General features: G+C 37.4%; 1 protein-coding gene across 2 annotated transcripts in view; it reads right to left on the bottom strand.

The window, feature by feature from the left end:
* Nucleotides 1-1,475: 1,475 nt before the first annotated feature.
* The window catches only part of camk1b (calcium/calmodulin-dependent protein kinase Ib), a 45,993-nt gene continuing 30,927 nt past the window's right edge, over nt 1,476-16,541 (bottom strand). For both annotated transcript variants that reach the window (XM_015036745.1, XM_015036746.1), the window contains 10 exons: nt 12,333-12,464; nt 8,441-8,515; nt 7,344-7,482; nt 6,906-7,032; nt 6,663-6,738; nt 5,422-5,534; nt 5,109-5,187; nt 4,882-4,969; nt 4,134-4,257; nt 1,476-4,046 (listed from right to left, as the gene is read on the bottom strand). In XM_015036745.1, the coding sequence (XP_014892231.1) occupies nt 3,949-4,046; nt 4,134-4,257; nt 4,882-4,969; nt 5,109-5,187; nt 5,422-5,534; nt 6,663-6,738; nt 6,906-7,032; nt 7,344-7,482; nt 8,441-8,515; nt 12,333-12,464 (1,051 nt within the window). In that variant the 3' untranslated portion in view covers nt 1,476-3,948. The remainder of the gene's footprint in view (nt 4,047-4,133; nt 4,258-4,881; nt 4,970-5,108; nt 5,188-5,421; nt 5,535-6,662; nt 6,739-6,905; nt 7,033-7,343; nt 7,483-8,440; nt 8,516-12,332; nt 12,465-16,541) is intronic.

The following is a 16,541-nucleotide window of genomic DNA, read 5'->3' as shown; positions in this document are numbered from 1 at the left end:
CGCCGCCTGCTCGGAGAGGAGGGCGCAGCAAGAGCACAATCTCTTATCAACATGCATTTTGTAGCTAACGTGAACAAGATGTGGTTTTCATGTATTTATTTAGTTGTGCTGCACTTTTTTTGACAGCATCTTCTTATCATTCCCCCCCCCCCAAATCTTCTGCATCCAAACACGGCTTGCGTCTCTCTCAACCCGTTTCCACCTTGTAATCCACTAAGAAAACCCTCTCATTATCTCAAACCAGCTCCTTGTCTTTTGGCTCGACCGCATCGTTTTTACTCCGTCCACCGTCTGCCGACCGAGAGCGACCACCGCACTCACTCTCTTCTTCAGCTCTGCGGTTCCTTCCGGCAGCCAAACCACAAGCCCTAATTGCTCAGCATTCCTCGAAGGGGACAAGAGAGAGGAACATGAAGGTAACCTTCATGTCAAAGTTCTCGGGCCCACAAGGCCGACCTGTGGGATGAAGTGGAACAGTATTTTGCTATCAAGTACAGAGTTGCTTCTTAAATTTCCAGAATTATTTCCAATCCTTACTGCAGCATAAGGTAATCGACCATGACAAGAAGCATAGATAAATAAAAGGGGATTTAATTTGGCTTAAACGAGCTCCAAGCAGACAGAAAAACGTTCCAAGTTGCTGACTTTCAGACTAAACAAGTCCTGTTTTTCATAAATTGTATCAGTGTGTATGGTTGATAGTGTGTAGACCCAGGAATTGTTTTAAAAGGCAACGTGTTCATGACTTAAGTACCGATTTGTACAGCGGAGCTGATCTGCATTTGCTTTATCAGCAATGTTTTCAGTTACACGAGCCAAGAACAGCACAAGATTTATTTTTCATTTTGATAGGATATCAACATGCCAAATTTAGTTGTTTTATATATATATATATATATATATATAAAACTGCTTTTAACCCAAAGAAACCTCAGGCCCATTTGTGATAAAGTATTAGCTCCCTCACAGATTCATGCTGAGCATGCTCATCAAATTTACTTTCAGACAAAGGCAGCCTAAATCCAAAAGTACTCACCCTGGCCTAAGGCTTGACCAGAGGGACATTTATATATATATTATGTTTATATGTCCACGTATAAATGTAACAAACTTTTGAACATAATGACAAAGTAGCAGATTTGTTTATGAAGAAAAACATTACAAGTGTAACAAAACACAAAGGGTGAGCAATAACTTTTCAGCTTTAGTCAAATCAGTTAATTATGGCATCTCCAAGGAATTTACACAAAATGGACATAACCAACACATTTCACTTTTTAAAATAATCAGCCTCATCTATACATCAAACTAATTCACGACTGTTTCCTTTGGGTACAAATATATGAAACCGAGTTACATCCCTTTTGAGAATGGGAAAGACCAGAGAACATGTATGGCAGGACATGAATGCGGTGAGCAAAGGAAATGCTTTGTCAATGTAGGAAATGAGCAGAAAAAAAGATATATAACAATAATTCAAAATAGTAAAGTTGTTTTAATTATCGTCAGTACATCAGATTGTATATTGAATCAGCTGAAAGCGGACAGGCTTCCTCTCAGCGCCCCCTGTGCTTTTTCTGCTTTAATGTTACAGTACTCCAGGACATACAAACGATTCATACTGAACCTTTTTTTTTTTTTCTCTGCCAAAATAACGTCTCTAATAAATGCACTTTACAGTTCAGAGTCACCAGTTTCATTACAGCCCGAAAACACTACAAGGACTATCCAGTAAAACTGCACCATAAAGCTCATAGATATTTTTTTTTCCAAAGCAGCACATTCAAGGTTGAACTTTTTGAAATGTAGTTATTACACTGACCTGTGCTCTTTCACGGTCTGCGTGATTTTTAAGTAAAAGAAAGCAAGGTCTGGCAACATCTTTCCTTTTATAATCATCATTTGAGATATTAACAATTCCCAAGGCAAACCCAGCCACCATGAAGAGCAAATACAAAATACTGATGGAGAGAAGCGGGAGCCTAAATGTGTAGCGGTTACTGATAGGAAACGAAGCCCAAAACCAAAGGAAGTTCCTCATATTGTCCATTAGAGCCAGTTGAGTTTTTGCAGCGGGTTCCCACCGGATCATTCGGAAACATTTGCATAAAAGCTTCTCCACATCCAGTACAAAAATATGTATGCTAAACAACACTAAAAACATGCTAAACAGGAACAGATATCTTGGAAAAAAAAAAGTGCAATGAAATTTATTTTACAAAAAAAAAATAGGGGAAACTGAAATAAAAAGATACGCACAAACAATGTGAATTAATATGGAATGAGTTTACCTGTTGCGTAATTCCAGTCTTTAAAGTTTTGTTGTCTTTTTTTAAGGCTGGGAAACATGTTGAAGAGAAGCAGATGAGAGCGATCTGTAAACTCTGACTGAAAGAGCCATATTTGACTGCTTTTTTTTTTTATTGTATCAGTTTTGTTGGGGGTTATAAAACCCTTCTGGTTAAAAAGGTTGCTTATGAATCATGCTGCATTTAATGAAAATTAACAAAAAAATATGAACAGGAAATAAAAAAGGCAGTACTTCACTAAATAAGCTTTGAATGTCACATTTTCATTAAGACAACAGCTCTGTTTCCTGCTCGGATGCATAAAGGTGTAATTTTTTATGTAGGTGTGCAACTTGCTCGAACTAGTGCTGTTTATTAAACGGTGAGAATAATTTTTATGCATTTATAGCGGTCTACATGCCTGATGATTAAGAGTGCTCCTACAGAGCACTACAGAGCCATGTTTGCAGACTTCAGGTGCAGGTGAAAGCAATGCATACAGTTTATTTCTTAACAAAATGATCTGAACGGCGTTGAGAAGCACTGGAGACGCAGATAAAAAAAATAAAAAAAACTGCAAACATCAGTTTTAAACTCTTCAGCATCTTATAGTTTGGATACAAAAAGACTATTTCACACTAAAAATGTTGCAACCAGGATGTTGTCAAATATTTAATGTTTAAGAAAACAACTTTTTTTGTGCAGGCATCCTATCTGTACCCAGCCTTAATAAGGAAAAATTATATTTAAGTTTACATGAGACACACACAATCCCATAATCGTAGAAAAAGAAACCACTTTTTAAGCAACCTTACCACCAAATGAAACTGTGGATTCTAAAAAGGCACCTTACATAGGAAAACATCTCTTGTTGCTGAAGTTTGATTTGTTGGAAATAAAAGGAGAACAGGGAAGCCTTTTCCTCTCAACTCCAAACCACTTCATGGTGGAGAAAGAAAGGCTACATCATAAAAAACTGCATGGTATAATTTTCATTGGAGGAACTGCTCTGCCACAAATTGTTTTAAAGACATAGAATGCAAATCTGTTATATAGCAACATTTTCCATTAAAACATTTCCAAATACTCCATCTTACTGCTATAATGTGGTACTGCATTTCTGCAATACAGAGTGTTTTTTTTTTTTGTTTAAATAAATCATGCAGTGGGGATTCGTTTCGTTGTCATGCAGGTACCATACTGTGATTAACGCTCCAAAGTCTTAAAGAAGGAGGGTAATAACACAAAAATGTAAAACGATAAAACATAAAAAGACAAGTTGAAAAAAAATTTCTTAAAATAAAACGTCCAGCAAGCTCTGTCTTGCTTCTGCAAACACAATCCCCCGCCCCCAGACATGAAGGAGGGGGAGGATGTCTTTCCCTTCTTCCTTTTCATGCATTTCAACTCATCCCAAAAATGATCTGCCTTGGTGCATAAGCATTACAGCAAGTCTCCCTCCACCTCCCTTTCAACACGATATATTTCTTCCCTTTCAGGCTTGACAGTCTTGCTCCCCCTGCAGGCGACAGGTTGGAATGGCGCTGTGTTCCCAGCCAGATAAGCGGGGGGGGGGGGGACGGTGCCTCAGGTTCCACCGAGGGGGGTTAAAATTGGAAAGTGAATCGGGATTAACAGGTACATGAAGGGGGGTTAGATATCACACACTATTGGCTGGGTGGCAGCGGTAGGTGCAGTTGGACAAAGGGTCTGCTCCTCCATCCATGTTCTGAGAGCAACCACCTTCACAAAGCGCTCCTGAGAAGGGAAGAGCACAATATATAGGCATTAAACTGGCTAAGAAAAAAAATGATTGGGTGGAAATAAGCAGATGCTACCCCTTACCTTCCTCTTCCATCAGCAGATGGGCTTGGCACGGATCAGACAAGGTGGGGCCAGGTCCTTCACTGCCAGTGCTAAGCTGGAGACGCCTCATGTGACGGATCACTGCGGTGGCGTTGAATGCTTGCTGCAGACACATAAAACAAGAAAAAAACACAAAGAACATGGACAAAAATGCCCAGTTTTAAGACTTACAAAAATAAAAGCCCTAGCAAGCAGAGCTGAATAATAACTCTTAAGACAATGCAGAATTTTATCACTTTTGTTTTCAATCTCTTTTTATAAATATAAATCTAAAAAATGCGGTGTGCACTTATATTCAAGCTTTCTGAGTCAAAACTTTGTAGAAACTTAAGATGTAGGTGTTTTGTGATATTTCTACCCCGGGTTTAAATCTGCAAGTTTAGATGCTGAACTTTTTGCGAAAAAGCTCAAGGTTAATGAGATGGGACTAAGAGTACCTAGTAATACAAATTTCTAAATCATATGACACATTTTCACTTGGTTTTAGGTCTGGATTTCGGATGGGTCATTTTAACACATAATGTATGTAAACTTAAAGTTTGCATACAGCTATTTTTTTTCTTTATTTTTCAGTGTCAATGCTAAGAAGGCTGAATACAAATGCAGACCCTACTTTTCAGATTTCTGATTGTTAAACTCTTCTTAAAATACGCACTTTTCCCATTTCAAAAATCTGCTCTAAAGAGTAACGAATACTTTTGCAGAGCTCTGTGAGATTCTGACTGACCTTCCATTTGCTCTTAGCAAAGTTTTTCTTGATCTGAGCACTGACAGACTCATGAATGTTCTTGTCCAGGGCGGTATCTCCAGCAATCCTGAAAGAAGGAAGAAAAGGTTTGAGTGAGCTAAATAAATCTCAGTAAAAAAGAAAAAAAAACAATTATTTGAATCTTTAAATAAACTTTTTATTTGAAGAGTTTGTGCTGAAGAGACGACATGACAGAAGAAACATACCAAGGGTGCTGCAGAGCCTGCTCACAGGTGAAGCGTTCATTAGAATCTTTTTCCATAAGATGTACTATAAAGTCTTTAGCTGTAAAAATTAAAAAAGTTTAAAGTTAAAAACTGCTATGAATCTCATGTGAAAAAAAAGAAGAACAGACTTTAACTTGTCTTACAATATTTTAAAATAACTTTTTCTTGCTCAAGTCACACACAAAATTTGTGTTTTATGTTAGACTAAACTGTTTAATACTAGCATGTCAAAAGCATTATGAACAGAACAATGGTGTTGTTGTTTTTTTTTACATGTATTATAGTATTATACCTGAATCAGAGATATCGTCCCAGTAAGGAGAATCAAACTCGTATTCTGCTCTCAGGATCTGTTCAAACAGTTTGGCATCATTTTCATCATAGAAAGGTGGGTATCCACACAACCTGGAATAAAAGAGAGAACAGTTTATTGGTGCATGACTAACACTATACACTCATATTCAATAAATTAGAATATGATTGAACAATTTAGTTATTTCAGTAACTCATTTCACTAAGTAAACACATTACATAAATTAATTACACAAAGACTGATGTTTTCAAGCTGATTTTCTACTTATGGCTAGAGAAAACACAACATTATATGATATTGTATTTAACCAATAAAAACTATTTTAATATAGTAATGTAGGTTTAATGAAACAAATGTTTAATAGCTCCTTAAAGGTTGTTATTTTCAAAAGGTACTTCTAATCTGACAAATGAGTCTCATCTAAACACATTTAGATTTATTTGATATGGCTAAACTTCAATGTTTATCTCATGGTTCTGAAAGAGCAGTGGAACTAAGTAGAATGCTAAATAAAAGCATTTGCATATTATTAAATATACTCAGTTGAACAAGACAAAAACACAGAATATTAAGTGTATTAACTGACTAACTGGATTGTCTTTTTTTTAACATAGCATCAACATTTTCCACACTCAACAATACAAAATCATGCAATTCAGGTGAAAACACATGGTAGGACATCTCGCACCTCCTTATTCATGACTGGATATAAAACAAACAAACAAACAAAAAAAGTTTGTTTGCTAGTCTATGTGCCAGATGGACAAAGATTTCAAACATGGGTCCTGATCTACCAACATTTTCTTTATCCAAAAACCGGTGTGAACTTGAGAGCATGTGTAAAAACCTGATCTACAAACAACATGCACTCAGGATTCACATTTTCCTGCACACTTTTTAAATGACAGTCTGCTTTGTTGGAATTAAGGTTAACCCAATCAAAAATTATTCCCAAAAGCTACACGCTTTCATTGTTTTTATGGGCTTGCGAACAGATAAATATCTTTGATTTTGAATTTATCCGAGGTGTCCTTTTGTTTCGCAACAAAACCGTAAATGATTACAGTTTTTAATCATTTAAAATACTTGTGTGAAACACATGATGAGTCAAATTTGGAAAGGTAAATATGCGTTGTTGTATCATTTTCTTTTATTTTGGATATACAGACCTAGTAAGGGTATTTATCTGAGGGATGGTGACTCTCCAAAGTTGTACTCACAGAATATATGCTATGACCCCAATAGACCAGCAATCCACAGCTTTACTGTACGGCTTCTGTGCCAAAACCTCAGGAGCTTAAGAAACAGAAGACGCAGGTTTTAACACAAAATGTCAAAACTTCAGTTCACTCATGGAATCTATGTTTGTACATACATTTAATATTAATTTGAATATTTTAAGAAGCTGTTGCAGAATTACATGATATGTAAGATGAGTAAATCTCGGTCTCTAAACATCTTACCAACGTATCCAGGTGTTCCACAGGCTGTCGACATCACGCTGCCCGAGCCCTCGATCTTAGACAGACCGAAGTCACTGATCATGATTTTTGAGTCTTCGTCCATGCTGTAGTACAGCAGGTTCTCTGGCTGTAAGCAAAACCACATACAAGTGTGAATTTAAAGCATCTTATGAAGCCTGTCGTATATCCACTAGGCTACAACGGATGTGTTAAAGCCCTAAATATCCAGTAAAATCTTATCAGATACCTACTATCAGACATGAAGTACAGAAAAAAACATAAGTGTTACACCACATACACAATTTGTTCTGAATTTCTTGTTAACGTTACAAATATTTGTGTTGACAAGTTGGCAGGAGAAAACCTTAGTACTCTATATTAAACAAAAACTGCTTAAAAATAACATTGTACTATCAAACACAGAATGGTCTGACTGACCTTAAGGTCACGGTGCACAATGCCCATGTCGTGGAGGTATTTTACAGCGTCCAGAATCTGTTGAATTAGCTTACTGGCATCTTTCTCTGTGTAGAAGCCCTTCTCTATGATACGATCAAACAGTTCTCCACCAGACACCCTGCAGAAAGAGATGCATTCAGCAAAGCGTGTCGTAAATGCACATAACACCGCCCGTTTTATGAATTTGAACAAAAGGAGATGCCAGAGAAGTGGCAGAACACGGCAGTAGACCTATGAGGAAATCAGCGAGAGGAAACGAAAAAAAAGCAGGAACTTACTTTACAGCCAGTGACAAGAACAAACAGCTTCCAGTTTTTCTGCTGCTAAGAACTGCTGCTTACAACAGCTTTGATGAAGTTTACAGTAACAAATACTCAAATGTAAAAAGCATACTACTTTAATCTGAAAAATACTGGGAGACCTCAAACAGTGTCTGCTTTTGGCCACCAGATGGAGACTTCACTCTGCTTACGAAGGTCTCTACAAATTTTCTATTTATCAAGAAATAAATCTCAGGGCTTAATCAGTGGCTTGAGGGAGACTTGAAAGAAAGACCAACACTGAATCCAGCAACAGACTGTTAATAATAAATAAGTATAATACATATTAATGCAGTAAAAAAACTCAGTTTTGAAGCATCCCTTTGCTTTCTGAACACCCTGGATCTCTGCCACCTGCTGCCTTTTGTTTTCTGCTTTGACTCTGATGAATGCATGAATGATTTACACTTTTATTAGTGTCACAATTAACAGCCCTCCTGATCCTGGTCTGTCATTGATCTGGATCCTCTCTGACATTTCAGCAGTTTAAGGTGGGTGGGACGCTGACAAGCTGCTAGTGTGAAGGCAAACTCCCCACTGATGCTCATGGGTAGTCTGCACACACACACAGGCACACACACGCACGCATACGCACGTGTGCGGTTTGTGTGTGTGAGTGCGTGTGTCTGTGTTGCGGAGTGCAGTTCGAGGCATGTGACAAAGAGCGTGTGGGAGATAACACGAGTAGGCAGCTTGAAACACACTTTGCACAAAAAAGAAGGATTCACACAGCACCACACATATGTGAATACTCACAGTTGCATGACAAGGTAGAGGTGTGATTTACTCTCGAATATCTCTTCCAGAGACACAATGTTTGGGTGCTTAATCCTGTCAGGAAGGAAAAGAGAAAGAGGAAGAAACAGTTTGGTTGTTTATTATGTTCCTACTTGAGGTGATCCTATAACTTTACACATGGAAGCTCAGCTTATCTGCTTCCAGCTCGTAAATATGATCTCAGTGTAAAACTTAATGTGCAGGGCTGGGTTAGTTTATCTTTATGGGTAAAGAGAAGATGTCTCTCGGCAAATGCATGCAGTTCTCTAATTGGCTGAACTCTGCTTTGGTGCCCTTTGACACCCGTCAGTGATGTGACAGCAGTGGGAACATGAGTCACCAGCTTCATACTGGTATTGCCCATTTTTTTTGTCCTAATCACTGTGTTCAGTAAATAAAGTCTTTCTCCTTAGCATGTCACAAAACATTCAGTTTGGCTTTTGATGAATCTTATCAAAGCAGAATATCACATTTAACAGCATTCGACTTTAAATAGAATGAGAAAAAGAAAACATGCAAAAGATGAACTAGCACCAGTAATCATTGTTGTATCGTCACAAAGTCCCACTAAGTTTTTACATCAAAACTTGGTCTTACTGTGCAGCGCCTTGCTCAACTTTTTTTTTTTTTTTTGCACATTCGACAAAAACATTCAGATGCATTTTTAATCAAACTTTGTGATAGAGCTACGCAAAGTAGTGCACAAACGTGGAGCAGAAAGAAATCACATTGTTTTCAAACTTAAAACAAGTCAGAAAATTGCGGGCATTTATATTTAGGAGCTTTACTGTGAAGCCCTTGAATAAAATCCATATTTGCTTTAAGAAATCCCCTAATTAGCCGATGCATTCCACCTGTACTTATTTCACTCTACATATAAACCCAGCTGTTTTGTGAAGGCCACTGGGGGTTAGTTAGAGAGCTTAAGCCTTAAGTGAAGCAAACACCATCACCAAAAAATGGAGCAGACAGGTCTGGGCTGGGCAAGAAAAGTATTGACCAGAGGAGCAGTTAAATGGCCTTGTGTTAACTGGAGAGATCTACGTCTCAAGTGTTAGACAAAGTAATTGTTAGTTATCCACTCCACACAAAAGAATGACAAGACACATATTCACAATTATGAGCTGGTTTACCAGATAAGTTCCCATTAGAAAGCTATTAAAATGTGTGGTTGAAATGTGAAAACGGATGAAAATATTTAAAGGGGTTTGAATACTTTTGAGTACAAAGTCAAGATGCTAAACTGAGACAGTCTGCACCAAGCACAAAGCCATGCGGACAAGATGTACCGAAGGGAACTCTGTGTGGGTCAGCTCAAGCTCACGTTGGATTACAGCAGTGACTCATCCAGATTGCAACGATGCATGGACACCTTCATTCATCTGCTAAGGACAGCGTTGAGGGAGAGACGAACTCGGTGGAGGATAAGTGACAGATTAAAACTACAGAGAAAGAGAGATCAGTCACGTGTGGCCCTGTATGAGCTTAAGCGTTCAGCAAACACTGTGCATTTCAGCAGAATTTCTGTGCAGGTATGTGTTTGTCCAGCTGACGAAAGAAAATATGGCCACACAGCTCGGGTGGTGATTTTACAGCGCTTACAGATTAGCTTATAAGCCGCTAATGAAAGGAAAGTAGGGGCACAGCTAGAGGATGATCAGTGTTTGTGTACTGGGTTGATCATTAATACAGCTGATTTCTTATCATCCGAGACATGCTTTGATCTAAAGAAATACAACAACAGATGTGAAACCGTCACTGACATGTATTAACCTGATGTTAACAGGTCATTTTAAAGGCTTTTGGACTCCAGTGAACCACAATGAAAGCCATTAACCACTAATTGAAAAAATGAACAGTGGTGAGTGGCTGGCCTGTTGAAATTACTCCAATAATTCATCTAGGATTCATCCAGGATGTGACGAAAAATCCACGAACACAACACATAAGTGACTGTGAATTTCACTTTCCTCAGTTAAGTGTTCATAATTCAGCAAAAAGAAAGATTGGATGAAAACACCATCCTCTTCTAGGCAGAATCCACTGCTGATTAAACAGAACATGAAGATTTGTCTCACAGAAACTTTTTAATCATCCCAAAAACTTTTAGAAAAAAAAAAAAAAAGACAAAAGTGGAATTGTTTGGAAGGATTGTGTCCCGTCAAACAAGTGACAGTGAAGCATGATAGCAGTAGTGTGATGGCTGGGGGTTTTCTAAAGCCATCTTTATATTACAAATGAATCTGTGTCTATTTTAAAGAGCAGATTTATAAAGTAGTGTTTTTCTTCTTAAAGGACGCCAAACTTAATTCTTAATGGTGGAGAAAACTGTAAAGTTGAACAATTTCAGAAATGCTTATCTTCCTGTCAGCCTTCACACGTTCAGCTAAAACTGTGAAGCTTTCACAAAGGCGAGCAAAGTCAGTAATGAAGCTGTGATGCGGGGTAGACTTCACTTTGAAGAACGGTAGATGTGACTCTTGTACATATGAATCTCTCATTTATAACTCATGCTGCAATCCTTCCCAACTGGGACAGAAAAAAAACCCTTCAGGACATAATTCAGCCCAATGATTTCGTAATTTAGACAGGAAATCATATTTCCATGTCACAAAATATACAGTGTGTAGTAAAAGAGGAGCTAATTGATTGAAATGTGTAGGCTATTTATATTCATGAAGCAACGTCTTTGAACTCTGAAGGAGTTGTGATGTAAAGCAGAGTCTGTTTCAGTCCCTCCTCTTCAGCAGGAGCTACATGCTCAGCTATGATGTGATGACACCAGCAAACATACACCTACCCTACCCCTGCCTCTGTGAGATACGGGGACATAAACTATTAACATGAGTAATGAAGCCTTTGGACGAGTCAATATGAACATCCCGTGGAGCCAAACATGACTCTCAAGCCGTGTTTACCTCGGTTTTATTGAATTTGTCACAGTTGTATGTGAGCTGCTGGCTGACCCCCACCACTCTCATTCCACAGTTCTCACCTCAGAGGGAATCATAACTGTATATTGTGTTTCTCCTGTAACCTAGGCAACAAGGCCTCTAAAAATAACCAGGGACCTGTGTAGATCAGCCATTTTTATTGTGACCTGTATTTCCCCATATATAAAAAGAGCACAGCAGGAAAAAAAAAAAAAAACCTTCACAATTAGGAAGTTTGTGTCACTTCATTGGTTTTAATGTAAAAAAAAAAAAAAGGGTTGCTTCTTCAGGTATGAAAGAGGAAAAACATTTTGCAGGTGTATTTCTTTAAAGCATAAGGTTTCTTGTCACATAATTTGTAATCTTTAAGGAAGGTACATTTGAAAAAAATATGTTTTAATTACATTTTAGGAGGATGCATGTTGTGTAGCACCACAATTTAAGTCTACATCTTTAAAGGGGAGGCATTATGTATTTTCAAAGCACATAGTATCATTTTATACCAGAATCAAGTAACTATGTTAAATACAATTTAAAATAAATGTGACTTCATAACCGCATCACATCTCTATCTTACGCCTTGAAATTGGCCCCTGTCTCTGTGGCCACAGCAATGCTTCTCCAAACTACAGGAGTGTTGTAGTTTGTTTGATAAGCTCAGCAGACGTGCAGTTCCACCAGGTGTTTGCTAATTGCTGCAGCCACTAGTCTGGTGGAGCTGCGTGGGAGAGAGGAGGAAAGCTGTGTGGGCTCAACTGAGAACTGAAGAAGCAATAACATCACGCCATGAAATAAAGCTCAGAAAAGTCGATCTGGCATAATACTCCCCCTTTAAGAACACTTAGTGAAGCATCATAACTTGGAATACCTTTAGACGACTTTAATTTAGATGTAGATGTTTATCAGAGGATAATTTTAAAGGCTAATATTTCACTTACTTGTGCAGAACTGCGATTTCATTCTCGATGCTGTTTTCCTTGCCTTCCAATGCCTTCTTGGGAATACACTTAACAGCCACCAATCTCTGCGTCTTCTTCTCCTCAGCCAAGACCACCTCAGAGAAAGCTCCCCTGAAACACAAACACAAAGGTCAGTCTGTCAGCTCTCATCAATCTCCAGGGTTCAGATTGGGTTCTTATGGTATGAAGTGGATAAATAAAAGAAAAGTCTAGGTTTGATGAAAAAAAAAAGAAAAAAGAGTGATGGTTAATTTCTTGCCCTACTGATGCCAGACTGTGATTTATTTTCAACTTCAGCCTCCTCCTAAAGCCTCTAACATGCTGACTCAAGTCCAGTCGAGCCTGTAAACTAGTGGGATGATTTGGAAGCACCAGTATTGAACGCTGTTTTTTTTTTGTTTTTTGTTTTTTTTCTCTGACTCACATGATAACCAATAAAACACTTGGATGGGGTATATTATCTAAATATGAAGGCGTATGTGTGGATTGCATGAATCACTCCATGCATCTTTCCAGCTTACTTCATTTTACTAAATCCCACTCATATAATCCCTTAACAACAATATATACAGCTGCATGTTGTCATAACTTTATGGTTCAGCGGTCCATTGGGCCGTGACACACTAATGTGCGCACTGTAGTTCCTTAATTAGAAGCCGTTGATAATAGACCAAATAACATTTTGTTGCATTTTATCCACAGCAATTCTCTCTTCCAACTAACAAACAAATAAATAACCAGATATGAAACAGAAAGCACTTAAGACCTTTATCATTTTCCTTCGAATCTTTAGCCCTGAAGCCAAACAATTCTTCTGAAATCTAACGCCCAGATATTTCTGACTGAGAAATGTCTGGAGTGACATAACTGGTTAAAATCCTGGCCCACAGCTGGGTGCATCCACCCACACTAGTGGGATTAGTACAACAGAAACAAGGGGCTGTATGAAAAGGATGTTGAGGGTTAGGATAAAGCAAACATAAGAACTTAAATTGCTCCTGAGCTGCATTAGAGACTCCCAGACACAATGGCACACATAGTGTCAGCTGTTTGTGTGCATAGATGTATAACTGTGGGGGTTGTAATTGTTTAGTCAGAACATTATAATAATAGTAAATGTCCCATTGTTTTATACACGTGAAATAATGAAAAACGTCAATACAAAGCAAAACAACAATATATCATCAGTGTAATTTACCAACTCAATTTAGCAGTTTCATTATAGGTGAAAGTGAATTGTAATAAATAAGAAATTCACGTGACAGATAAGAACGCATGGTCTATCTGACCTAAGTAAATCATAATGCTCTGATTCGAAAACATTAATCTGAGCACAGTGGTGGTAAAAATAATAAGAATAAAAATAAAATAAAAAAAACAAGGTACACTTTTTCTGTTCTGAGATTTCACATGAAAGGACATTTTAAGAGTGACGTGGTTTTTATCAGGCCCTAAGCCTATTTAAATGTAACCCTGAGTGTGCAAAAACTCAGGGTTTTTCTGTATTACTAGTAATAACTCACCTCAATGTGGAGGAATAATTGCACAATTTTAAAACCTTTGACTCCTCTCTTTCATTAATTAACTAATCTAATAGATAATCTCATGTTGGATTCTAGACTACTTTGGTAGACTGAGGAGTTCATGAAATTATCAAGACAACATTCCCTAGACAGACAACTACTGTTTTTGATTTTACTTTTTTTATTATTATTTAAAAAATAACGGTAATGTATAGTAGAATTATGCATTTTCTTTGTGACAATCCATTGTCTATAACTAAATCACCTGGGATCCATGTTAAAGCGCTTCATTAGCTCAGCATATTAATCAAGCCACATCGACCTGCAAGAACTATCACCATGCTCTGACAAGTTACTGTCTTAGTAAAAACCCTGTCTTGCTTAGCTTGAGGGAAGGTTTAAAACTGCAGTAACAACACAAAAACCAAGTGATGCATCCACAGCTAAAAATGTACGTGTGGGCCGAGGGGAACCACAGGCCTCCTGTCAGTCAGTTTACAGATACATTATCATTTGCAGACCAGGAAGGACTGCACAGCGACACACAACTGTCACCAGAAAGAGAAACCATCTGACCTACACAGTGTACTAAAAATAGCAGCCTCCTCTGTATAAAAACAACACAACTCTGAGAAATTGGATGATTTGAAACTGCCTCTCAAGTTGACAAAGATTTTAAAACGTATCAAATTTGTACAGGATAAAAAAAAAGATACGGTTTACGTTTTCCCTATTTTGCATAAATCTGCTTAAGTGAGAGCACTTTAGCTTCGATTTCCTGCAGTTAAATATTAAACTGAGCCAAATATATCAAAAATGCTGAAGCAATGAAGGTAAAAATATACAGTCAGAACCAAACTACCAGAGTGTTGAGATACATCTTCCTCTGTCCCCCTACTCTTCCCATCCCTGGTGCTAAACAAAGCTCTTACTCAACTCTGGAAGATGTTTGTGTCTATCAAAATAAACGCCTGCATATATAAGCCTTAGAAAAAATCTTTACACCAATCATTACATTTAACTTACAGTCCTTAAGACACATTTAGAAACCAGTTCTACAATACAATTTTATCACAGAAGCCTAGATCCAGAACCCTGAAGATTAAGATAATGCAATGTTGTGTTGGACAATTATCCAGGGACGAAGCTCTTTTTGGTCACAACTCATTTAGTAACTATCACTGCCACAGAAAGGCCACTGGCTCTGGAAAAAATCCAGCAGTGTGGAGGATGCTGTCAGAGCTACAAATTCCTCAGTAGCTTCTGGATGACGGAGTTGATATTTTCCATGCAGCTATATAGTCAGACCAAAAACCTGAGGCAGGATCCAACTCTGGTGCACACACCCTTCGACCTGAGAAGCAATTACTAACCTCTACAAGTTAAGTCCTTGTTATTTTTAAAACTAAAATTGTTCAACTTGAAATAATTTAAAAACTTGAAGTGATACTACGGTAGAAAGAAACGTCTATTAAACATGTTGATTTGTCATTATGGCCTGTGTAAACAGGCAACAAACTAATCTCGTCAAGATCAGAACAGGACAACATTCTACTTCTGACTTCCTGTCACAGCATTATACTGATCTATTTATTTTAGTGCAACACTTCTGCTTTCACTTACTGCAAAACGCCATGCAATGCATGCCTTCATCCATCTGTATGTAACTGTGCTATTTGAGTTGCAGCAGGAAAGAAGGCTGAGTGGGAACATCGACGATGGACTATTTCAACACAAATGAACACAACACAAACTGGGATCTTTTCTGACAAAGTTCAGGTTAAAAATGACTAAGAACAGGTGATTCTCAGAGTATATTTAAATAGTCTTGCACAGAAACAATAGATAGAACATCTGAATACTGGGATCTTCACATTGAGCACTTGAACACAACACCACAGCTATTAAATGTCACCAGGTGTTTAATGTGACACCATTAAACTGCAATGTGGTTTATATGTCACCAAAGGTCAGAAAAAACTTTCTCAGTACTGTTGGAGAAATACTGACAGCAAAAATGTCAATCTAACAAACAAATCATATAATAATAAAAAAAAAATGTGTGCTCATTTAAATAAAGTGTAAATATTTATTTAAACATCTCAATTATCTGATAATTAAATGCAGAACTCCTCTGAAATTTAAAAGCATGCATATTTATTTTGGTATTAATTTCATTGTTTCATATTTCTAGTCCTCTATTCCATCATGAAATCATTTCAGATGTCAGACATCTGATTTTAATAATAATTTCAACATTTAGCATTTATCCATCTCTGGTTTTCTATAAATTGTCACATATATGTTCTTAAATATTTAACAACTTGTTGATGATTGTTGCATTTTTGGTCCTTGATGAAGAAAGTCACAAAGTCAGATTAAAATCCCATACATGCCACGAGGCTTCTCTGAAAAAAGCCCTACAGCCTCTGTGACATGAAAACACTCTTGTTGACTGGGGGGGATCCACTGAAACATATGACAAATAAAATTGATTTCTGTCACCTCTGTGCATATACCATGTCTCTTTTCACTCTGGACAGTTTGTTACAGAAGTACCAAACTTAAAAAAAAAAAAAAAAAAAAAAAAAAAAAAAAAATAAAAACCTGGGATTTTTTTTTTTTCTGGGAAAAAAAAATTTTTTTTAAAAAAAAAATTTTTTTT

Source organism: Poecilia latipinna, unplaced genomic scaffold (assembly GCF_001443285.1).
Source record: "Poecilia latipinna isolate Pla-1442-1.1 unplaced genomic scaffold, P_latipinna-1.0 Scaffold377, whole genome shotgun sequence".
Classification (NCBI taxonomy): Eukaryota; Metazoa; Chordata; class Actinopteri; order Cyprinodontiformes; family Poeciliidae; genus Poecilia; species Poecilia latipinna.
The sequence above is the reverse complement of the archived record's forward strand: the minus strand, read 5'-3'. Positions and strand labels throughout refer to the sequence as shown.